We start from the raw sequence: 23988 nt of genomic DNA on the forward strand, positions 1-23988 counted from the left end.
CTATCTCTCTCTGAGTTCTCCCTTACAATTAGTTCTGCCCCCCCCTTATCTCACCCGGAGTTTTTAAATCATTTTATGTACATGCAGCCCGCCCTTTGTCTTTCTATCATTATGCTTAGTTCCTATATTTTGTGTATATTGCTTTATATGCTTTGATGTTTTATATTTTAATGTTATGTTGTTTATTTTATTGCAATTTGTATTGTTATATTGTAATTCTTCTTCGGGCTTGGCCCCATGTAAGCCGCTCCGAGTCCCCTTTGGGGAGATGGTGGTGGGGTATAAATAAAGTTTATTATTATTATTATTATTAACTGATTTTTGGCTATGAGAGACAACCAGTCATGGAGCAGAATCGGCCCTGCTGAACTTGACCATCCCACTACATAATGAAAATGTAGTGACTTTGATATATTCATACATTTTGTAATGGCCTACTAAAATTTGCAATAGACTGTATTAGCAACACATTTCAAATATTTGTCTCAGGGAGATTAGGCAAGCCCCCCCCCCCCCCCACACACACACACTCTCCTCCTTCCCTAGGGACCTGAAGACCTGGCTGTTCAAACAAGCTTTTGAGAACGCCTAGTCTCTATCTCAGTGGTTCTCAACCTAGGGGGTCCCCAGATGTTTTGACCTTCAACTCCCAGAAATCCTAACAGCTGGTAAACTGTTTGGGATTTCTAAGAGTTGTAGACCAAATCATCTGGGAACCCACAGGTTGAGAACCACTGCCCTATCTGATCTTTGCAATTATCATGCAGCCTTCCACTTTATACCTTGTCCTAGTTCCATGATTAAGGCTTTGCACTTATCCTATTCCCTGTCCAATCGTTTACAACCTGGCCACATTTACAGTAGCTTACCACCACCGGTTGATGAGCACTGTTTTAATTGAGTTTTTAAGTTGTTGTTTAATATGTTTATATGTTTTTCGACTGTATTTTTAAATTGTGTTCAGGAAGATGATGGTGGGATACAAGAATAAGTTATTATTATTATTATTATTATTATTATTATTATTATTATATTCTGTATCTGCTCCTTCGTTACATATGAGTGATTTACATCTCCTGTCTCTACCACCTTCCCAGCCCACCTTTAGAGCCAGCAGCCAGATCAGGTGAAAGAGCTTTGTTTGGCTTTCAAATGGGGATGACACTTTTTCACCCTCCTCCCATCAGCAAGTGATGTGACAAGGACCTGTGACAGGAGTTTTGTTTCTGATTATCACAAACTTGTTTACTGGTTTGTGGTGGTGGAAACATCTTCCTCCTTTTGGAAGCTGAAGTTTGAAGCTGAAGTTTGCCCAGTTCCACATGGTCTTTCACAATTATCCGCATGTTCTTTCACAGTGAGGAAGGGGGTTCCAACAAGGGTTGCCTTGATGCACCTTCCTCTTGGCACATTTCTCCCTTTTGCCCTCTATTCTTGCCACTTCAAAATCCATAGCACCATTAGTAACACCTGACCTCCAGTTAGAATGCTCAAGGGCTTCCCAGTTCTTTGTGTTTATGCCACATTTTTAAGGTTAGCTTTCAGCCCATCTTTAAGTATCTTTTGTTGCCAGGCTATGGTAAATTTAATGACAGCCAGGTAGAGCTTCTGGACCAAAAGCAACTTGCAGTTTCTCAAGTTGCTCCTGACACAAAAAAGAGCTTCTGGTGGGGCAAGCATGGCCCTAGGACTTAAAGAAGTTACCTCCCCTTGAACTAGATTAAGACCTCAATTCTGTGAATAATACCTTGGGAATTGACACCATTAGAATAATGAGAAACTTACTTTCAAGTAAACATGTTTGAAATCAAATTTGGAAATAAATTCTCTTGAAATTTAATAGGCCTTCTGTGTCAACCAAGTTTAGGATCACTCACATGGTGTGTTATTTGAGACCTAAATTCTAGATTAATGGGATAACCATATGCGAAAGACTTTGGATGCTTAAGAGTGTTCATATTATTAAATTTCTAACTTATTGCATTGCACTATTTAAGTGTTTCGTTTTATTATTGTAGGTGTTTCTACGGGTGACTTTAACAGGCAGTTATTAGGCCACATGATGCAAATGAATCAAATACTGGGTGATGTGAAAGATCTTCTCAGGCAACAGGTATTTGGAGGAACTTTTTATGCTGAAATTCATATTTTGCTATCTCCTGACCAAATGGGTCTTTTTTTCCATCTCTGTAGAAAACCTGCCTCCACATGGGGCTTCCATCCAAATCTCTTTGCTTTGCAGTGAGAAATATGTCTAATAAAACAGCTCACTGAGATTTGAGTGAGACAAAACTGGTGGCTTTTTAAATATGCATGGCATCGTTCATTCCTGAATCACACCATTGGCCTCCGTGACCTAAATTCCAGAAAGGAACCTGACTCAGAACGTGAATATATGCTGAATTTCCAAAGTTATTTATGAGTAGTGAACCTGACCCCGCTGTCTTTTCCAGACTTGGCAAAACTACGGAGACCCCTGGAATTGATTTTGTGACATGTAAAAGCAATAAGACGAGACCAGATTGAGGTCAGGCATGTGCTTCAGTGCACACCAGACTTTCACAGAAAAATCTCAAAAGGACTATATATTTAACCACCATGAAATCACTCAGTCACAGACCTTGGTGTGTGATCTACCCAGATTGTGTTTTTTGTGACAATTGAGTTTGTAAAGTTATGAAGATATACTAAGCAATTAATTTATACAGACAAGGGAGTGTGTATGACCTCACAACCTCTGAGGATGCTTGCCACAGATGCAGATGAAACGTCAGGAGAGAATGCTTCTAGAACATGGCCATACAGCCTGAAAAACCAACAACAACCTGGAGTTTGTATTAATTCTCCAATTCAAGAAAACTAAATGTTGTGTTTAAACATTGGTGTAAAATATATAATTTTAGGGACTGCATTTTGCTTGGATTTTGCTTGGCTCAGAGATTACTGTTTCATGCTCCAAGTAGTTCTGAAAAAGCCTTTAAAATGATGGCTGGCCCAACATGAATAATTATTCCAGTGGAAATGGATCATGGAATAACTACTGTACTTGGAAATCTCGGCTATGTAGTATTGCAATATCTGTATTTGTTTACTTTTTCTGTGTAATACCTACTGATGGTAGCAATAGTTCAAGGTAATGAGTCTGATGAATATATTTATGTTATTTATTTGAAAGGTTAAAGAGACAACATTTCTGAGAAATACAATAGCAGAATGCCAGGCATGTGGTAAGTCTTTGTACTTTCTGATGTTAAGAAATGGTTTTATAAATAGTACCATCAAATGAAAACAGCTATTTTTTTCTGTCTGTGGCACAACGTCCATTACAAAGCATTCTGTTACAATAATAATAATATACTGCTGATGTACTTACTTACTCACATTAGGCAATGGAATCACAGAGGAGGTCAACAATGAAAGAAGAAAACCAGAAGTTAACGGATAAAATGTCGAACCAACAAAAATAATGACAACTACAGCAACTGATCTTCTTTGTAATCCACTACAAATTCCTAAAGCCATCAGCAGTGGACTCTGTGATGTAAACTGATATTCTTAGGGATGTTTTCCCATCCTTTTTCTCTCCACCAAGCCTGTCTCAACTCTTCCATAGAATGAAGCTAGTTTAGATTACAACACTAAATAACTTTCATATCTTGGAATAGAGTTCCTATAATAAAGCCTTTAACTTGTTTCTCCAAGCCATTGGTGTATTTCATCCTTATCAAGATCTCTAAGAGCTACTTACATTCTCTTCCAGGTTATGGGCCCAGATTTTCATTATTTTAAAAGATCTTTGAAAGGATTAAGGTAGATCAAAGAGTCATGCCAATCTCCCAGAGTACTGAGCATCCAGTTCCTAATCTTATCAGCTATCAAAGATATGGCATAGGATGCTGATTCATTGTCCAAGATAAGAAATACTTTTATGCTTTTGTTTCTTTTCATTGTCATGAATCCTTGTGTGCATATTTCCCTTCTCTCCAAAATTATGTGCGAGAGGAAGCATTGTATCATGGGCAGGGGGATCATCAGAGAGTCTGTATTCTGGGACACTTCCCAAAATCCCAAAGTTTAGAATTGTTATTTTTTTAACCATATTTTTTTTAGTTCTCCCATATTAATTTCTGAGGTTGCCTGATTAGGAGTGTTCCAGACTTCTGAGCAAAATCTTAATACCTAGAAAGGGATATCATTAAATATTTGCTTTTTTGTGATTGGAAGCCATCCTGAGTCTCTTTGGGGAGATAGGATGGAATATAAATAAAGTATTATTATTTATTATTATTACATATGATATCATTAGTCCCAACCATAGTTGTGAAGTTTATTTCCAAAAGTTACCAATCCAAATGAAAAATGAGTTACAGATGGCAGCACATTATTGGCTAGTACTAGAATATTATACAGATATCAAATGTATGAAATCACTTCGGTACAAGGTTAGGAAAATTGCACTTTATAGCAAAAGAATGTGCATTGTCAGCACATTTTTTTATTCCTGTTAAATTTGTTCAGATGGATTTGATACTTTTTGAAACAAACTCCACCATTGCACAGAGTATTCCATTCAATTTTTTAAAAAGCCAAATGAAGAAACAGACACACACAAATCTTTCAAGGCAGCACTCTCAAACTGACATCCCTTTCCTCATCTTGATGAAGAGAGATGAAGGTGCTATTCCTAAGACTCAGAAATCTGAAATCTATGAACCTGGCCTGGGGAAATTCTAGAAGTTATAGCCTCCCCCCCCCCCCCCAAAAAAAAAAAAGAAACATATTCTGAACTCCAAAGCTTGCATATCCCAGAAGAGTATTCAGTGTTGATTTCCCAAGGGCCTTCTCCCACAAGGGCTATCCAGTCCAACCCCCTGCTATATGCAGGAGCACACAATAAAGGCACTCCCAACAAAAGTCCTTGTTATTGCTGCCTATTTGTCTTCTTCAAATTATGAATGGTGATCACAGCAAGGAGATGAATCAACCAATATATTGGTTCCAGAAGAGAAAGAAAAAATGACTTGGTAGAAAGGGAAGCAGAGCTCAGACAAGTTACTTTTGGGGAAATACAATTCCCAGAATTCTCCAACTAGCTGGTGAATTCTGAGAGTTGTTGCCCCAAAAAAGTAAATTTCAAAGCCAAACTTGCTTAATACAGGAGTAACATACAGTAAACTTCAGATGTTTGAAAAAGACGAGAAAAAATATTATACGTACGTTTTTAATTTTTCTTTGCACATTTTGTTCTAAAAGTATAAGAAATATTAAGAAATACATGTACATAATCATATTTATTCAAATACATCATTTTTGAACTGTTAATTTGGATTAGTTTGAATAATCAATGCATGTCAAATGTTTTAAAATCCTGATTGATTAGGGCTTTAGCTATACTGAGTGTATTTAATATGGTAATAAATTATGGAAACATTTACAAATGCAGATTTGTATCCCATTCACATTAAATGAGATTGCCAAATATAAAAGGGGTAGAACAGATATTTTAATGATATTTATTTGTTCTAATAAATATATGGAAAAAACTAATAAAATTAGCTATATTTTAATCAAATAACATTTCGCAACATTATAGGTTTATCACAGTATTTTTATGACACAAACAGACATACAATTATTAGGCTATTGACTCTTTATTATTTATTTGTGTATTATTTTATTTGCAGTATTTATACCCTGCCCTTCTCACCCTCAAGGGGACTCAGAATGGTTTACAGAATACACACATACGGCAAACATTCAATGCTGATTATACACGTTATACAATTATACACTTAAAAAGGTCAGACGAACACAAACAGAGATAAAGGAAGTTGTTCTTATCTTATTTCTGGCATCTTGGAGGCTGTGCTCGACTTCGACCACCGGGGGGGGGGGATGTTGTTGCTCCATCTTCTATGCCAAGGAGATTTCCTCTGATCAATTGATGTCCTTAAGGACACCTTTATTACCTTCCTGTTAAGAGCGGTACCTATTTGTCTACTCGCATTTCTGCTTTCAACCTGCTAGGGGGGAAGGTGAGCTGGGGCTAACAGTGGGTTGTTGTTGTTTGTTGTTGTTGTTCATTCGTTCAGTCGTCTCCGACTCTTCGTGACCTCATGGACCAGCCTACGCCAGAGCTCCCTGTCGGCCGTTACCACCCCCAGCTCCCTCAAGGTCAGTCCAGTCACTTCAAGGATGCCATCCATCCATCTTGCCCTTGGTCGGCCCCTCTTCCTTTTGCCTTCCACTTTCCCCAGCATAATTGTCTTCTCTAGGCTTTCCTGTCTCCTCATGATGTGGCCAAAGTACTTCAACTTTGTCTCTAGTATCTTTCCCTCCAGTGGGTGCTGACCCCAATCCGGGATCAAACTGCTGACCTTTTGATTGGTAGGATTTTTCTGCAGCACAGTGGTTTAGTCTGCTGTGCTAAGCCTGGCTTCTTAGTACAGTGGGTCCTTGTTATCTACTGGGTTTTGGTCACAGATTCCCCTGTGGATATCAAATGCCATGGATGATGAAGTCCCATTATATACAATGGTGTAGTAAAAAGGTGGCCTTTATATAAAGTGGCAAAATCAAGGTATTGTGGATTTTTTAGAAACAAGACATGGATGGTTGAATCCATGGATGAGGAAGACCAACTGTAGAAGTCTTATAAACCTCCGTCTTGGCTTTGAACCATTTAAATTATGGCTCTATGAACTAGCTCTGTCAAGTGTTGAGATTGCACAATACTCCAGCTTCATAAACTTCATTACAAAGTGCAGTGATTCATAGCAATTGCTGTGCTGAAAATTGATATGAGTCACATGGTGGTTTTATTCAGTTCAGGCTCTTTTATTTCTAGAACTTGCTTCCATAATTTATCATATTTATGCCCCCCTGTTCCATTTCAACAGCAGATGATTCTCTAACCAGAGTTATGAGAACTGGACAACCATCCTTTATCGCATCAAACACAAATACGTTTATAAGAAAGATTAACGGAGCTTTGGATTTTTTTTTATTCATGGAAAAATAAGACATCCCCTTTGGGAACAAAAATTAATATGACACTGTCTTGCTTTGGGGAAACAGGGTACATAAAACATTGCTGGTCAACAGGCACCCAACAATGCAGTAGAAAGAGTCATCACTGGATTTATCTACAAGCTCCTGTCAGTCAAGAAAAATTTGGAATGGTTTAAATGTATGAAACTGACAATTTCAGGAACAGATTTCATAACATCTTCATGTTTGTAGAATCGGTCTTCTTGCTTTTCATGATTAAATATGCAATGAATGGGGACAAACTTGGAAAAGCTGCGTTTTCTCCACTATTTCATGTGCTGCATCCATTGCAAAACTGATAATTTCATTCAATTTAATTTCAGTAGTTGTTCAGGCCTGTTGAGCACATTTTGAAGTCAACACCACCAGCAGTTTATTTTAGTGCCACTTAGTCCAACATCCCTTCTCTCACAGTTGAGTCAGAGGGAAACATAGCAAACAAATGCCGCCAGTTGTATGTTAGCTTCGACAAGAGTGAAGAATAATGCAAAGGAAGTTTTTTAATATATTGTGCCAGCAACATCAGCACTCAGGTGGGAGATATGTCTCTGTAGTGTGCAATAAGCTGGTGCTTGTGCTGTTAGACAGCCACACATGACACAATCATGCCATTCCAAGCCAAGCCAACAAAAACTAACACTGCCAATACCAGTACTGGAGTACTGATTCTCCAGTATAATTCCTTGCTAGTCCAATTTTTTTTTAATACTTGACTCAAATCTAGCATTAAAAATAATTAATTTAAAAATGTATTTACTCACTATGAACATTAAATTTAAGTGTTAATTGAGTGTTTTGTAGGGTAGCAGTTTGAGCATTAGACAACATCTCTGGAGACCAGGATTTGATTTCTTATTTGGCCATGGAAACTGACTGGGTGACCTTGGGTGAGTCACACTCTCAACCTTAGGAAACCCTGTGATGGATTTGCCTTTGTTGTTGTTCATCCGTTCAGTCGTCTCCGACTCTTCGTGACCTCATGGACCAGCCCACGCCAGAGCTCCCTCTCGGCCGTTACCACCCCCAGCTCCCTCAAGGTCAGTCCAGTCACTTCAGGATTTGCCTTAGGATCGCTTTAAGTTGGAAATAATTTTGATTATATTCATTCATACATTTATTATAAATCATAATACAAAAGGGAGCCCAGCTAAGCTTTTTGCACAAGCTGTATATGATATGTCAAAGAGTAGCATGCATCTCATGAACTGTGGTTTGGTCACTCCTGCTTTAGATGGCAGACCCAAACGTGGCAAAAGCCTCCACTGATGACAACCTGTCTTAAGAGTCTCCCAGAATCTGGAGCCCAAAGTTTTGCAGTCTGTGCCATGCACAAGCCACAGGATAGGCATATGCTGTGTTTGTTCACCACACAGTGATCTCCCAGGGAAGCTTTTCCCATCCATCAAGAAGGTTGATGCATTGTTTCTCCAGGTAAAATGCTCAACGTTTGTCTTTATCATTCAGTAGCAAAGTGGCTAAAATGTTTTACTTCTGTAATCACAGGACTTGGAGCTGGAAACTTTCCCACTCCCCCGCCGCTGCCTCCTAAGCCCAAGTGTGAAGTCAGCACTTGCTTCCGAGGGGTGCGATGCACAGACACGGCAGATGGGTTTCAGTGTGGACCTTGTCCCGAAGGGTTCACTGGAAATGGAATTGTTTGCACTGATATTGATGAGGTAAAAAATGTTGAATGGACTTCTTTCTTTAAATCAGTGGTTCCCAACCTTTTTTTCACCAAGGACCACTTGACCAGGGACCACTTTCATAAGGGACCACTCTCCAACATTAATACCAAAAGGGTTACAAATCAGTTTTTGGTCAACTTTAGATTCAGTTTAGTTATTTGGGGTGCAGATTCAGAAAATTGCATTGGATAGACCACATCAGCTCTAGTTTCTGATACAGAACTCCAGTAGTCACCATGTGCTCACACACAGAAAACCATATGTAATAATCTAGAGCTGATGTAGTCTATCCAGTGCAATTTTCTGAATCAGCACCCCAAATAACCCAAGGAACAGTTCTAAAAGCAAAGATACCAAGGCATCCCCGCTTCCAGGTACCACATGGAACAGCTCTGCTCAGAGGAGGAGGAGAAGCAGCAGCCAGGAGGCTTGTTGTCGCACCTTTTGTGGGTAGTCAGCCTCTCCCCCTCCCCAGCATCCCCATTGCCTCAGCACTATAAGAGGGTTTTGCAAGACCAGTTGCTCTTGTTGCCACAATGTAGTAACAGTGAGGCTGCGGACCATATTTTAGTTCTTAGGGACCACTGGTGGTGCATGGACCACAGGTTGGGAACCACTGCTTTAAATAGACCCCAGGGTGGTGGTGGTGAAAAATACATTAGATTCAGGACCAGAAAAATTCTGGTTGTCCAAGTATTCTTTGACAGGAGATAACCCACTTGTGCTGAGAAGACAAGTAACCTCTGGGGCAAGCATACCATAGAATTGCCTGGGAGACCTAGCACATTGTAAAGAGGCCATTTTCTCCTAGGTATGGATGAGCAAGTGAAACTATGATATGGGTTCTGCAGTTATGGGGAGGTCTTAGTGTTCCTTGAATGGAGGAAATAGGTGGAATGCTATTTGCAGCTCTGCCTCAAGAGGCAAAATGTCTTGGGTCACTCCTCAGATGTTAATATTGACAGAAGGGGTTAAGGATGTGTATCAATTTATGTTTCAAAGAAAAGACTGTAGGCTTCTTAACTTTGCAGGTAGGTTGCTTTATGATGCTGAATAAATTGGGCGCTTTTTCTTTCAGTGTCGATATAATCCATGCTTCCCGGGAGTGAGATGTGTGAACATGGCTCCTGGTTTCCGATGTGAAGCCTGCCCACCAGGCTACACTGGACAGATTATTCAAAGTGTGGGAATAAACTCTGCCAAAAATAACAAACAGGTGGGTTTAATTTCATTCACCTCCATCCATGTTGAACTTTATATGTTTCTTAATTCTTAATTCTTCGTAACCCTGATCTAATGTCTTTCCATCTTTTCTATCTATAAGACTTATTTGGATAGTATTAACTAACTTTTCTATTTTATTAGGTCTGCATGGACATAGATGAATGTCAGAAGAATGGAAATGGAGGTTGTGTTGCAAATTCCCTCTGTATAAATACCGTGGTAAGAATAAATTGTGATTTAAATTGTGAAAATATGATCACTCTGAATCAAAAGCCGCTTGTGGCTCCCAAATCAGTTGAATTATGAACCCACTCTAAGTTTTAGCTTAAATACTAAAGAGCAATATAATGTCTAAGCTATTACAGGTTGGAGGGAGCGCCTTAGTTAGCTTCTTTAAAGCTCAGATTAACATCTCAACTGAACTGACTGTCCCACTGACATGGGAGCCTCTGGTTGCTATGGTTTTGAATATTTCAGAAGCAGTCCCAAAACCAAAGGCCCAATTCACCACCAAAACAGTTGAAAAATTTCAGTGGTAGAACTACAAATATTACTTGAAGTCCATTTAGATCAGTAGTTCTCAACCTCTGGGTCCCCAGGTGTTTTACCCTACAACTCCCAGAAATCCCAACCAGTTTACCAGCTGTTAGGATTTTTGGGAGTTGAAGGCCAAAATCTCTGGGGACCCACAGGTTGAGAACCACGGATCTAGATGATAATGGTTGGCTGAAGCCAACCGATGAAACTGTCTAGATATCTTGAGCCTCTTCTCTCATACTACACATAATAGTGACTGGCCTTGATGTTAAATGAACTGCAACTCTGTTGTTCTAAGTTTCTTATCTTGCAGCAGCAATTGGAAACTATTTAAATATATTTTAAAATCATGAATCCCATTTATGTCTTTGATAGGGAATCTAAAGTGGTAAATCATTTTACCAATATATACAACCGTCTTTAAAACCCACATTAATGAATGATAATGGCAACAGTTTGTAACAGTAAGATTTAAAAAAGGGCTGTGAAATCTTTTAGTCAAATGCCTTCTTAAAGAACTGAGTTTTAGCACACTACCTAGCATAGTAAAATGTTGGAACAACCGTTTACAGCAATATACTAAGACCTGAGCAGCTTTCAAAAGTTTCACCACAGTTGTACAATCTCTGAGAAAGACGAATTACTTGCATAACACTATAAACACCGGTGTTAAACCACAACCTAATTCCAGACTAAGATTTTTTGTAGTAAGTGAGATTGTTTGTAAAAAGCAATGACTCTGGTTTATAGACTTACTTGCTTTTCTTAAAGGGGTCCTACCGCTGTGGAGCTTGCAGGCCAGGATTTATTGGAGACCAAGTCAGGGGTTGCAGAGCTGAGCAAAGCTGTAAAAATCTGGCCCTAAACCCTTGCAGTATCCATGCCCAATGTACTGAAGTAAGACAAGGAGACATCTCATGTATTGTAAGTTGAATCTATTGCAATGTGTGTTTTTTTAATAACTTGATCCCAGAGCATTGTTGGACAGAATCTCTAGTTAAGTTTAAATATCCTCAGTATTTGTGTTGTGATCCATGGAAGGATGGATCTTCTGTGTATTGTCGAAGACTTTCATGGCCGGAATCACTGGGTTGTTCTAGGTTTTTTCGAGCTATATGGCCATGTTCTAGAGGCATTCTCTCCTGACATTTCGCCTGCATCTATGGCAAACATCCTCAGAGGTAGTGAGGATGCTCACTACCTCTGGATGCTTGCCATAGATGCAGGCAAAACGTCAGGAGAGAATGCCTCTAGAACATGGCCATATAGCTCGAAAAAACCTAGAACAACCCGATGGATCTTCTTCTCACTGTGCAAGTAATGCCCAGTAAAGTTGCTTTAGAGGGGAGTTATGATCATTGCAATAATGTCACATGAGTGATCAATCATGGCTCAAGCAACTAGTTATTTTTAGCCTGGAGAAGAGTAAGATGAGATATTACATGGTAACAATGTTTAAATATTAAAGTATGTCATACTGAAGGTGGAGCTGGCTTGTGTTCTGCTGCTCCAGAGACTGCAACATAGAGCAATGGATTCAAATTGCAGGAAAAGAGATTCCCACCTAAACATTAGGGGAAAAAACTTCCTTGTGGTAAAAGCTGTTCAATAGTGTAATACACTGCTTCAGAATCCAGTGGAATTTCCTTCTTCGGAGGTTTTTAAGTAGAGATTGGATGGCTATCTATTTGGAGAGCTTTGATTGTGTGTTCCTGCTTGGCAGAAAGGGATTGGATTGCATGGCCCTTGTGGTCTTTTCCAACTCCTTGATTCTATGGATCATAAATGCAAAACAGTTACAAATGTGCAAATGTAGAGGTAACTATTTTTAAATAATGATTGCTATGTAGTCATGTTTGCGACACTCTTATCACAGTCATAAATCTCTACATAACCTTTTTTACTCCTCATGAGCCACATGGACAGAAGGAGATCAATCAACTGGAATATGGGTAAATGATGTTTCTGTCAGGTTTTGATCTGGCAGGAGTGGTTACTTAGTTCAATATACTTAAATATACTATACGATGTACCTGATAAGAATCTGGCCACTATTTTTATATGGTTCAGTAATATTATATCTCATTTATTTCTTTTAAAAGGTTTACTGTATAGTCGGTTGATGTGAAATATTGTATTTCCAGATATCAAAACATTCTAAGCTAGTATTAAAATAATTCTTTTCCTACCATGTAAATACACAGGTACCTTGCCCCATGTTGTGCATTCATATGCCTAGAGAATCATATATAGCATGGATCCTCGGTCTTGCTTTAGTTCTGTACATTTTTTTGCTCACACAGTGTGGCATCGGCTGGGCCGGTGATGGCTTTGTGTGCGGAAAAGATGTTGATATTGATGGCTATCCTGATGAAGAACTTCCATGCTCACTTGAAACCTGCAGAAGGGTAAGATGATCTGTTGGAGGATTTATTGATGTAGATATTTAATACATTCCATTTTTGAGACTATAAATCTATGCATAGGTGCACTTCAGCTGTCTTGAGATCTAGTTCTGAGGTAAAAGTGGAATTATGATCAGTATTAAGGTTATGGATATGGTGACAAAGTGGTATTGGTGATAATGATGGTAATGCATCAGTTGACAGAGGACACACAGAAGTTTACCATCCTGTGGAGGCTTCTGTCATGTCCCTGCATGAGAAGCTGGGGCTGACAGATGGGAGCTCACCCCACTCCCCAGATTCAAACTGCTGACCTTTCAGTCAGCAGTCCTGCCACCACAAGGGTTTAACCCTTTGTGTCACCATTAAATGATTAGAATATAATACGTTACATAACTGTGACTAAGAAAATTTTATCTTAGATTATAACCATGACACTTCTGGGTATAGGGAGGGGCAGGAGAATTTAATAAAATATATAACATATCAAGATCTACAAGTTGAGATTCAGTACTCTAGGAAAACAGCTATAGTTCCATGTGCTTTGGGAGCAATTTGAAATGGACTGACAAAACACCAGAATAAAATCACCATAGGTTGCGTCAGAGAATCGTAATTACAAAAAGTGGCACAGCTTCACCTATTTGTCTGATGATAACTCATTGATTCATAGACTCCTCAATAGAATCCAGACCTCTAGTTACATCTAGTAGACTATGAAACAGTTAATGATATTAATGGTGGCCAGGGTGGGTACGATATGTATGCTAATAATGCTAGGGCAGGTTAGATGCCATGCAAACCCCCTAAACAACATTTCCCTTTCCTGAAACCAGCTTGCTGTGGGATCATAAATGGGTCTATTTTTTCCATAATTCTGTACAGAATAACTCTCTCTAGAGCTTTATAAAGATGGCACAACAAGGAGACTGGTCTATAGCTTTTTGGATTATTACAGTCTTTGCCTTGTTTCAAAATGGCTATGACTCTTGCTTTCCTCCAGATTTTAGGGATCTGACAGGATGCAGTGCAGTTGTTCAGCTTAAGCAGCCAGCACCTAGCTGTGGAGCCGAAGTTCTTAATTTGTTTATTAATGATTGTGGGGTTTGATTTCAGAAACGAGTCTTGTGGATATGATATCTGACCTTAAAGCATACCCTAATCTTTCTGCAGTCTCAGAGCCACAAGGGCTGTTGGGTTGCAATTCTCATTACATCCAGTCCCCGAGTTACAAACATCTGACTTACAAATGACTTGTAGTTACTGTAAGAATAGAAGTGAGACATCAGGAAGTGAGAGAAATCTGCCCCTGGGAAGGGAAATTTGCTCCTGAAAGAATTAGCATGGGAAAAAGGTGCCTCCACTGAAGCTTCCTCACCAATCCTTGTTTCCACAACAAGATTTTTTTTTCAAAATCCAATTATCACAGGAACAACTGAACAGGGACACAGAGAGCAAAGCAAAAAAACATAGGGCTGTTAACCCATCCCTATGCTATCCAAAGCTCTGTGTGTGTGTGTGTGTGTGTGTGTGTGTGTGTGTGTGAAGTTACACTTTACAAATCTACCTGTTTACATACAATTTCAATTAAAGAACAAACCTACAGAACCTACATCCTGTTTGTAACTTGGGGACCGCATGTCTTCCCAGTCTGCGTAGCAGATAATCAGAAGTGATGAGAGTTGTCATTCAATAACATCTGGGAGACTACAGAGCACCAACCAACTATGTAAAAAAATATATAGTTGGCCCTCTGTATCTATGGATTCTCCCTTCATGGATTCAATGGCCCTTTGAAGGCAACCATAAGGCTGATGTGGCCCTTGACGAAAATGAGTTTGACCTGTTATAAACCAACCTTTCCGATCTGTTGCTTTTAGAGGTGTTAATAGCTCTGTTGAACTTCATCCATGCATCAGGGGGGTTAGAGAAAGACATAGTAAACAGTGGCTTTGTATGTCTTTCTTCTTTTCCCTTCAGGACAACTGCAAATATGTTCCAAACTCTGGACAAGAAGATGCGGATGGAGATGGAGCAGGAGATTCTTGTGATGATGATGCAGATGGGGATGGTATTCCAAATGAACAGGTACTGGTTACATATATTGTGTCGGACGCAAATTTTGGTTGTGAATATCTTAAGTCCCATTGATTTCAGTGTATCTGCTGTAAGCATAATCCATTTATTAATTTATTTAGATTCCAGTTTTAGCTCTAGATCCAAAAAGGGTTTGTGAATATATTTACACTTCTCCAACACTCAACTAATGCTGTCATGAAATTAGACAACATTAATTGTCCCATGCAAGTATTGATTCTTTCATTATATGCTCATACCTTCCTATTGTGCTGATTTCACAGGGAGAATCCTGGATATTTCCTTGCAGTTCCACTTTTCTTAGCCTTTAAAATGTCCTTGTTTCTCTTTCTTCTTCCCATAGTTTATTGCACTTCCTGCAAACTGATTTCAAATTACAAAGTAATGTGCATTTTCTTTAGCCAAAGGGAGAGAAGCAGAGTGAGTCTTGAGACCTTCCCAAACTCAGTACATGAATTTTGGAACTTCTCTTCTTAAAATAGTATTGTTTTTCCTCATTACTATTTTTTGTCACTTGGTGCCTGTTGCACACTTTTGACCACACTCATATGTGGCCTGACCATATTACAGTTTATATCTCTAAAATGTTGGAGGGTAGGTATACTATCTCTATCAACAATGTCTTTGTTGTTCCCCATCTATCTCTGTAGTCTCTGGACCATCTAAACATACTGTCATAAAACAAAATTTTGCAGCAGATGCTGAGAATTGCCATGTCTTGATGACAACAGCAGGAACAACAGCCAAAGGGAATTCCCTGGTGAAATTAACCACCTTGAAATCATTAGCAAATTTGATACTGTGAAACTTTTATTCAAAATTGACCAACAATAATTAGCTTACTTCTAAAGTCTGTTGTTCCTCTGTAGGTGTTTGGCTTCTGTCTTTGCTGTATAGTGGAATGGAAGGCATATTGAAAATATTTGATAAATAATCATAAAAGTGATTTCTAGTGAGTTTGGGAGCCCTGACAACACAAACATTTTCATTGTTCAAAACTTATTATGTGTGGTAAATATGTTTTAAAAGGGTTTTTGTTTTGTTTTTGTATAGAGAATACTGTCTTCTGTGCAGAAAACATATATTCTGAGTAGAAAGTGCCATTTCTTGCCAACACCAGCAATCACCCATGTACCTTCGTTGCACAGAATAAGTCCTGAATTGCAACTAGCCTTGCAATTCAGGTGACTGCACCATTTTCAACAACATTCTTGCAGCAAAGAAGAACAAAATGTATGCCTGAGGGAATAGCACTTGTGATAATCTACAACCCTACAATACAGCACATTCATTGGTCACTGCTTGTTGAAAGTGGGTCACTCCCATTAATAATTGGACTAAAGGTTTTGTATTCATTTGTGCTATTACAAGTGTATTTCCTAACATTTAAGTCTTGCTTTGTAAAAAAAAAAACCCAGCAAATTTTGTTTTTTTCTGTACCCATGACGTATATACCTCCTTATTTAGAGTAACAACTTGAGACATAAGTTGAAGTGGACTCTGGCATACTAAAGTTTATGTAGAACTATTCTTCAAAGTGCTGCAAGACTTCCAGTTGTTTTCAAAAAGCAACATCTGTGAAAAGAGATGAGTTGCGCTGCTTTCTAAGGGCTATAATTTAGAGTTCATTTTTATCTATTTCAGGATAATTGTGTGCTTGCTTCTAATGTTAACCAGAGAAATAGTGACCAAGATATCTTTGGTGATGCTTGTGACAATTGTCGCATGGCCTTGAACAATGACCAGAGAGACACTGATGGAGATGGCAAAGGAGATGCTTGTGATGATGACATGGATGGAGATGGTGAGTAAATTTCAGATGTTGGAAGCATTATGTTTGGGCTGCTAATGCAGAATTCCAGTATCTAGAGCAGGGGTCCTCAAACTAAGGCCCAGGGGGCGGATACGGCCCTCCATGGTCATTTACCCGGCCCTCACTCAGGGTCAACATAAGTCTGAAACTACTTGAAAGCTCACAACAACAACAAAAATCCTATCTCATTAGCCAAAAGCAGATCCACACTTCCCACTTTATATTTGTTAAAATTGTTCTTCATTTTAATTATTGTATTGTTTTAAAGTGTTTTTGCACTACAAATAAGATATGTGCAGTGTGCATAGGAATTCATTCACATTTTTTTTCAAATTATAATCGGCCCTCCAATACTTTGAGGGACTGTAACCTGGCCCTCTGTTTAAAAAGTTTGAGGACCCCTGATCTAGAGGATTGCTACAGGAAGCTGGCTAGAGGATTCTAGGAGGGTTAAGACTTTTATAACATCAGCTTGCTGTCTCGCCACAATTAGAAATGGGAAACATACTCAGTACTCACTTAGGCAATCGCTCATTGTCCGAGTAAGATGGCCTTCCAAGTGTAGTGACTTAGAGGTGGAGTCATAGGTGACTGTAGAGCCCTATTCTTGACCCACATGTTCTTTCACAGTGATGACATCTGTTTCCAGGTGGAAGGCGGTCCACCTGGAGCGGTCAGGGTTGGCTTGATGTGCCTTTCTCTTGGCACATTTCTCCCTTTCCCCCTCCATTTGTGCCTTTTTGAGTCCCTCTATGGAGGTAGAGAAGATCGGGATATAAAAGTTTTAAATAAATAAATAGATGATTCTGCAGTACTGCTGGTCACAGCTGACCTCCAGCTAGAGTTCTCACGGGCCAGGGCTTCCCAGTGTCTATGCCACAGTTTTTAAGGTTAACTTAAGCCCATCTTTAAATCTCTTTTCATACTCAGTATAACACATTGATTAATTATCATACTTCTCTGCATTAGCACAATGGTGCTGCTACGCTCCTGTGATCTGCCCACCACACAGTCTGCACAATTCTATCTTCCTGCCCAGTATACCTTTCCAGTTTTATTGTTTTTTATTTTTACTGCAATTTTGCAATGATGACAATATGATTTTATAAAAAAAAGGAATAAAATAGAAAAAAGATAGGAAACAGCCTAGGAGAGAGGACATGGGAAGAGAAGAATTACACCCATTAATCCCACATGGCTACTGCATTTTTAAACAGATGCTGAAGGCACTAGTGCACTTAAACAAGTCACAGAAAAGCAGTGGTATTGGGAGGCATTAAAATGTTTTGCCTATCAATGAAAAGATGCACTACACTAATGGATGGGATGCAAAGTAGCAGCAGGACAGACACAGCATTTTGGACAAATCATAAGTACAGTGTTGAGGCTAAGGTATTGATTTGAAACAAATCCAATATACTGCCCATTTTTCCACACTAACTGTTATTAATCAAAGCAGCTTCAAAAAGTTCCTTTTTGGGAGTGCAGTTCTCAAAACTAGTAAAAATAATATTGACTGTGTGTTGTGATTTCATTTAGGCATTAAGAATGTTTTGGACAACTGTCAAAGGGTTCCCAACCCGGAACAGAAGGACAGAGATAATGATGGCGTCGGTGATGCCTGCGACAGTTGCCCGGATATTAGCAACCCTAATCAGGTGGGTACAAACATTCAAAAGCTACAAAATATGTTGGAGTTACCAGGAGTGCCTTTCAGTATAGAAAACTAATGGCTCCATTCAAGTTAGATATTCTGAGCAATTCAGAGGCTCAAATGCATCAACTTCTGGTGGTCAGATTCTATTGGTCCAGTAAAAAACTTAGTAGATTTCATGAACGTCAAGTGCATTCATGGTTGCATTATAACATAGAAAACCTTAAAAGAAAAGAAAAAAATCTAGCAAAAAACTAAAGTCTTAAAAAATTAAAATAAAAATAGAGACTGAATAAAATATAGAGAATTACTTCAAGGGATTTCATAAATTTCTACCTAGAAAAAATTCTGAACATGATAAATAAAGCAGTGGAAATATTCAGGGGAGCAAAAATAACAGTATTGATAATGATAATTATCGACCAATCGTGCTCAACTCAGACAGGTCTCAGCCTTACATTTAGTCAATCCATTTATAGATTTTCCCATTTAGATGTGAGCATTGTTTTAAGTGAGGAGCCTGAGAAAGTTCATGACTAATAGTAATGAACATGACTGCACTAGCAATGAAAACTCCTCTAAATTAATATCTTTAATTGGAAGGCAAAGGTTAAATTTTAATGATTTTCTAAAATGCAGTTATATATCTTTCCTTCTCTGCAATGTGATAGTGTAAAATGTTTTCCTCTCTTATTCTTGTTTACAGTCAGATATTGATAATGACCTCGTAGGGGATTCCTGTGACACCAACCAAGACAGGTAAGATCACTTTTCATATAATGTATGGAAGAAGAAAGATGTCCAGGCAGATGCATCCCTGATACAAATCAGTTGTTGCTTCTTCATATTTCCGTGGAGTCAATTTTACACTTAGATAATTTTCAATATACTGTTCCCATTACTGGAATTAATGTACATGGTATTTTCCCCCACCACAAAACATTTATTTCTTGAGTTGTAAATACTGGAGGCCATGTGAAATGAAATGTTCAACTATCCATGGCTTTTCATTTCATTTAGAAAATAATTGGGCAATGATTGGCATGTAATCTTCCTCCATTGGACCATGCTGACTCTCTCTTACTTTTTTCCTTACATGACCTCTACATGATCTCTGATTCTTTTTCAAAGAAGAAAGTTTTATCTGTTGGTATAAGAGAGTTAGCATAGCAGTGATGAGAAGAATTACATTTTTGATCTATGCCCAGGAACTTTTTAAAGCTCAGAGGCTTAATGAGCACAACATACTATCATTAGAAGTTAGCAATGACAACCATAAGGCAAACAAAATGATGCTATATCAGACCACACCTGGAATACTGTGTTCAATTCTGGGCACCACAATTGAAGGAAGATGTTGACAAGCTGGAAAGTGTCCAGAGGAGGGCGAGTAAAATGATCAGGGGTTTGGAGAACAAGCCCTATGAGGGGGTGGCTTAAAGAGCTGGGCATGTTTAGACTGCAGAAGAGAAGGCTGAGAGGAGACATGATGAGGGCTATGTATAGATATATGAGTGAGAGTCATAGGGAGGAGAGAGCAAGCTTTTTTCTGCTGCCCTGGAGACTAGGACGCAAAACAATGGCTTCAAACTACAGGAAAGAAGATTCAGCCTGAACATGAGGAAGAACTTCCTGACTGTGAGAGCTGTTCAGCAATGGAACTCTCTTTCCTGGAGTTTGGTGGAGGCTCCTTCTTTGGAGGCTTTTAAACAGAGACTGGATGGCCATCTGTCAGGGGTGCTTTGAATGTGATTTTCCTGCTTCTTGGAAGAGGGTTGGACTGGATGGCCCACAAGGTCTCTTCCAACTCTAGGATTCTATGATTCTAATAAAAATCAATGGCTAACCCAAATGGCTGTACAGATGAACACAGGGATAAGCACTAATGGGAACTGTCTGTCTATCTATTTGTCTCTCTATCTATCTTCATATGTAACTTCTTCCTTTTCTTTTGTTCTTAGTGATGGGGATGGGCATCAAGACAGCACGGACAACTGCCCTACAGTCATTAACAGCTCCCAGCTAGATACAGACAAAGACGGGATAGGTGATGAATGTGATGACGATGATGACAATGATGGGATCCCAGACTTTGTCCCACCTGGTCCAGATAATTGCCGGTTGGTTCCCAACCCAGGGCAGGAAGATGACAACAGTAAGGCCAACTTGTTTCTTGTTTTTCCTTTTCCTTCTAGCTCATGTAAAAATATTATGCAGTTACTGACAATATAGCATCTTTGCAGCTGTAGGACAGGGAATAATGAGGCTAACAATATGTGGACCTCCAAGACATCTAGGTAGGCATTTATACTGTAGAAGTAATACGGTTTGATCTGACTTTAATTACAATTGTCAAATGCTATCAGATCTTGAGATTTGTAGTTGGTGAGGCACAACCATCTTTGCCAGAGAAGGCTAAAGACTTTGTAAAACTACAACTCCCAGAATTCTCCAGGATTTAGCCATGGCAATTAAAAGCAGTATCAAACTTCATTAATTCTACAGTGTAGATGCACCTTTATTCCATCTGCTGCCTCCTTTACTTGGATTTATTATTTTTATCAATTTATTTAATTTTTACCCTGCCCTTCTCCTGATATGAGGTGGTTGACAATAATTTATCTATTTATTATTTATTTACAGCATTTATATACCTCTTTTCTCACTCTGAGGGGGACTCACTTTGCATAATTTGAAACAAGATTCAGTTAAACACTTACTTTAAAGTGTTTAAAAAAGAATTAAACTGCCGTGTTGTCTATAAACATGGTTAAAAACAATTTAAAAGAATTTAAAACATGATTTCTAGTAAACAATTGAAGAATTCAAAACCTTGCAACAAATTCCTCATGCATTTCCTTTATGAGTTTTGGAAATGAACACAAGCATAAAATCCATTATCATCAAACATTTGCTTTAATAGCAGTTGTGCTTCTTCCTTCAGGTGATGGAGTAGGTGACATCTGTGAAGCAGATTTTGATCATGACACTGTGATCGACCGGATTGATGTCTGTCCCCACAATGCAGAGATCACCCTGACTGATTTCCGAGCTTATCAGACTGTTGTCCTTGACCCAGAAGGTGATGCTCAGATTGATCCAAACTGGGTGGTTCTGAACCAGGTAAAAAGTTGTGTGTTTTGAAAAATAAATTGTCTAAGTAGCCAATATTTATAGTAATCAAAAATATGTCTCCAAACATGTCAAAACTGACAAGGCACCCGTACTTCAGTGCAGAAATGAACTGAAGGTTGACAGATGAAAAGAAATCACTAAGAACCCCAGCTTTGTTCACAAACCAGTTAGTTTTTCTTTCATCAAAGGCCAACATCTAATAATGTATTTTGGTATTTGGCGCCAGCAGAACAGAGACTTCCTTCTCCCGACTTTCCTGCTGTAACCCTCTGTCGTGCCAAAAAACCTGCCCAACATATTTTTAGGGTGAACAGGGGGAAGCAGTAGGAACAAGGAACCACTAAACTTGGATTAATCCTGTGGAAATACACTATTTAATTCTGGCCAATATCTGCAAGGATTGGAACCATAGAATAGAATCATAGAATCATTGAGTTGGAAGAGACCTCATGGGCCATCCAGTCCAACCCCCTGTCAAGAAGCAGGAAAACCACACTCAAAGCACCCCTGACAGATGGCCATCCAGCCTCTGTTTAAAAGCCTCCAAAGAAAGAGCCTCCACCACAGTCCGGAGCAGAGAGTTCCACTGCTGAACAGCTCTCACAGTCAGGAAGTTCTTCCTAATGTTCAGGTGGAATCTCCTTTCCTGTAGTTTGAAGCCATTGTTCATTGTCCTAGTCTCCAGAGAGCAGATCTCACTTTGCACAATAGGAAGATATGCTTAAGTGCTAGAATAGGTGATCACTGGTATTCTCTCCAACAGTAATCCACTATGCAAGAAGGTTACTGATTCTCTGAAGTGGGTTTTCAGGGGTATAATGGGAGTAGAGGCAATTGGCACCTTCCTTGTGTATAGAAATACATCCCAAACCAATGATCTGTTTGCAGTACAGCCAAGGGTGGCTTGTATGGACTTGGGTGACACAGATGGGAATGGACAGCAAAACTAAACATCTTTTACACCAATTGTATTTTGGTTAATTATATTACTTTTATTTCATTTAGGGTATGGAAATTGTACAAACCATGAACAGCGATCCTGGACTTGCTGTAGGTATGTGCAGTTTGCATAGCAGTCTCCAAACAGTTTTCTTTTCATGATTTATTCCAAACTACTGGCTTACATGATTGCTCAGGGGATCCCATCTGCAACCGGCATCCAGAATATATCAGCACTGCTCTTTTTACATAAACCGAACAGATGTTTAGATGTCAGAACACTAGTCTTGTTAATCCAGAAGAGATGGAGGGTAGTTTCAGTTCTGGCATTGCTTTCCCTCCTAAGACCAGGGCCATAGCTTAATATTGGAAACATATTTTGCATGCATAGGAAAATATCCTGTCAGTGTTGAAGTGTAAATTACTGTCAGTGTTCCATTGCTGCTGAAGTTACCAAGCAAAGGTTTCTCCTCTCTCCTGGGTATGCAAGGGCAGCAAGAAACTTCTAGGTGTAGCTCCACTCCCCCTGGCATGGATTGATAACAGATTTATTTATTTATTTACAGTATTTATATTCCACCATTCTCACCCCAAAGGGGTGAGATCATACACGGCAAACATATAATGCCATTTTTGACATACAAGACATAAAGACAGACAGAGGCCATTTAGCAGTTCTTCCATTTCGGATGCTGGAGGTTGCTCGATTCGGCCACAGGGGGAGCTGTCGCTTTGTCCACTATGAGCCTTTTTGATCACAGTTTTTCCTCCTTGTTCTCCAGCATTTTTATGTTGTCATAAATTAGCCTCCCCGCTTTAAGCGGTCCCTAATTCCTTTATTCACAGCTCACAGCTGTTTTTGAATTGCTTAGGTGGACAGTGAGCTGGGCTTTTTTTGTTTTTGTTTTTTAACAGCTCAGGCGCTCAACCCCAGCTTGGGCTTCGAACTTGCCACCTTTTGGTTGGCAGTGATTTATTGTAGCTATTTAACCAGTTGTGCTACCAGCCCAGTCCTGATTATCATCCAGCTGCCCTTGTGCACCCAGATCCTCAGAAGTACCATTTTTCCCCACCCACCATGTGTCCAAAGAAAGCCAAGTAATACCTGGGTACACCCTTGAGAAGTGTATGGGTAGCTATGGTCAGGAGCCTTCAACTGCCCTTGCAAAGCCATTGTGCAAATAGGTACTGGATAGTAATTTTACAAGGCCTAAAAGGATATACATAACCAAGACTTATGGAAGCAAAAGCAACTCACAGGGTTCTGATCTTAAGGCTCAGCTTTAGTCCCCAACACCTTTGGTTAAGTTGCAAGATAGGAGAAAATCCTTCCCTTGGGCACTTGAGAGCTGCTTTCAAGCAGGTAAAATAGTAGATCTGATATCTACCCCATGCTTGCCCATAACTCCCCTCGTCCTCAAGTCAGCACTAGGTTAAGGAAGGCTGGAA

The 23988-nt window shown here is 39.2% G+C and overlaps 1 protein-coding gene across 1 annotated transcript in view; it reads left to right on the forward strand.

Annotated features, from left to right (window-relative positions):
• THBS4 (thrombospondin 4) overlaps nt 1–23988 on the forward strand; it is a 65212-nt gene that overhangs the window by 34664 nt on the left and 6560 nt on the right. Inside the window, exons 5-18 of the mRNA XM_060761606.2 lie at nt 2019–2113; nt 3176–3227; nt 8554–8726; nt 9814–9951; nt 10101–10178; nt 11268–11420; nt 12800–12904; nt 14882–14989; nt 16643–16802; nt 18351–18469; nt 19172–19224; nt 20427–20620; nt 21410–21588; nt 22606–22654. Of these exons, the coding sequence (XP_060617589.2) occupies nt 2019–2113; nt 3176–3227; nt 8554–8726; nt 9814–9951; nt 10101–10178; nt 11268–11420; nt 12800–12904; nt 14882–14989; nt 16643–16802; nt 18351–18469; nt 19172–19224; nt 20427–20620; nt 21410–21588; nt 22606–22654 (1656 nt within the window). The remainder of the gene's footprint in view (nt 1–2018; nt 2114–3175; nt 3228–8553; nt 8727–9813; nt 9952–10100; nt 10179–11267; nt 11421–12799; nt 12905–14881; nt 14990–16642; nt 16803–18350; nt 18470–19171; nt 19225–20426; nt 20621–21409; nt 21589–22605; nt 22655–23988) is intronic.

This window comes from Anolis sagrei, chromosome 2 (assembly GCF_037176765.1).
Source record: "Anolis sagrei isolate rAnoSag1 chromosome 2, rAnoSag1.mat, whole genome shotgun sequence".
Classification (NCBI taxonomy): domain Eukaryota; kingdom Metazoa; phylum Chordata; class Lepidosauria; order Squamata; family Dactyloidae; genus Anolis; species Anolis sagrei.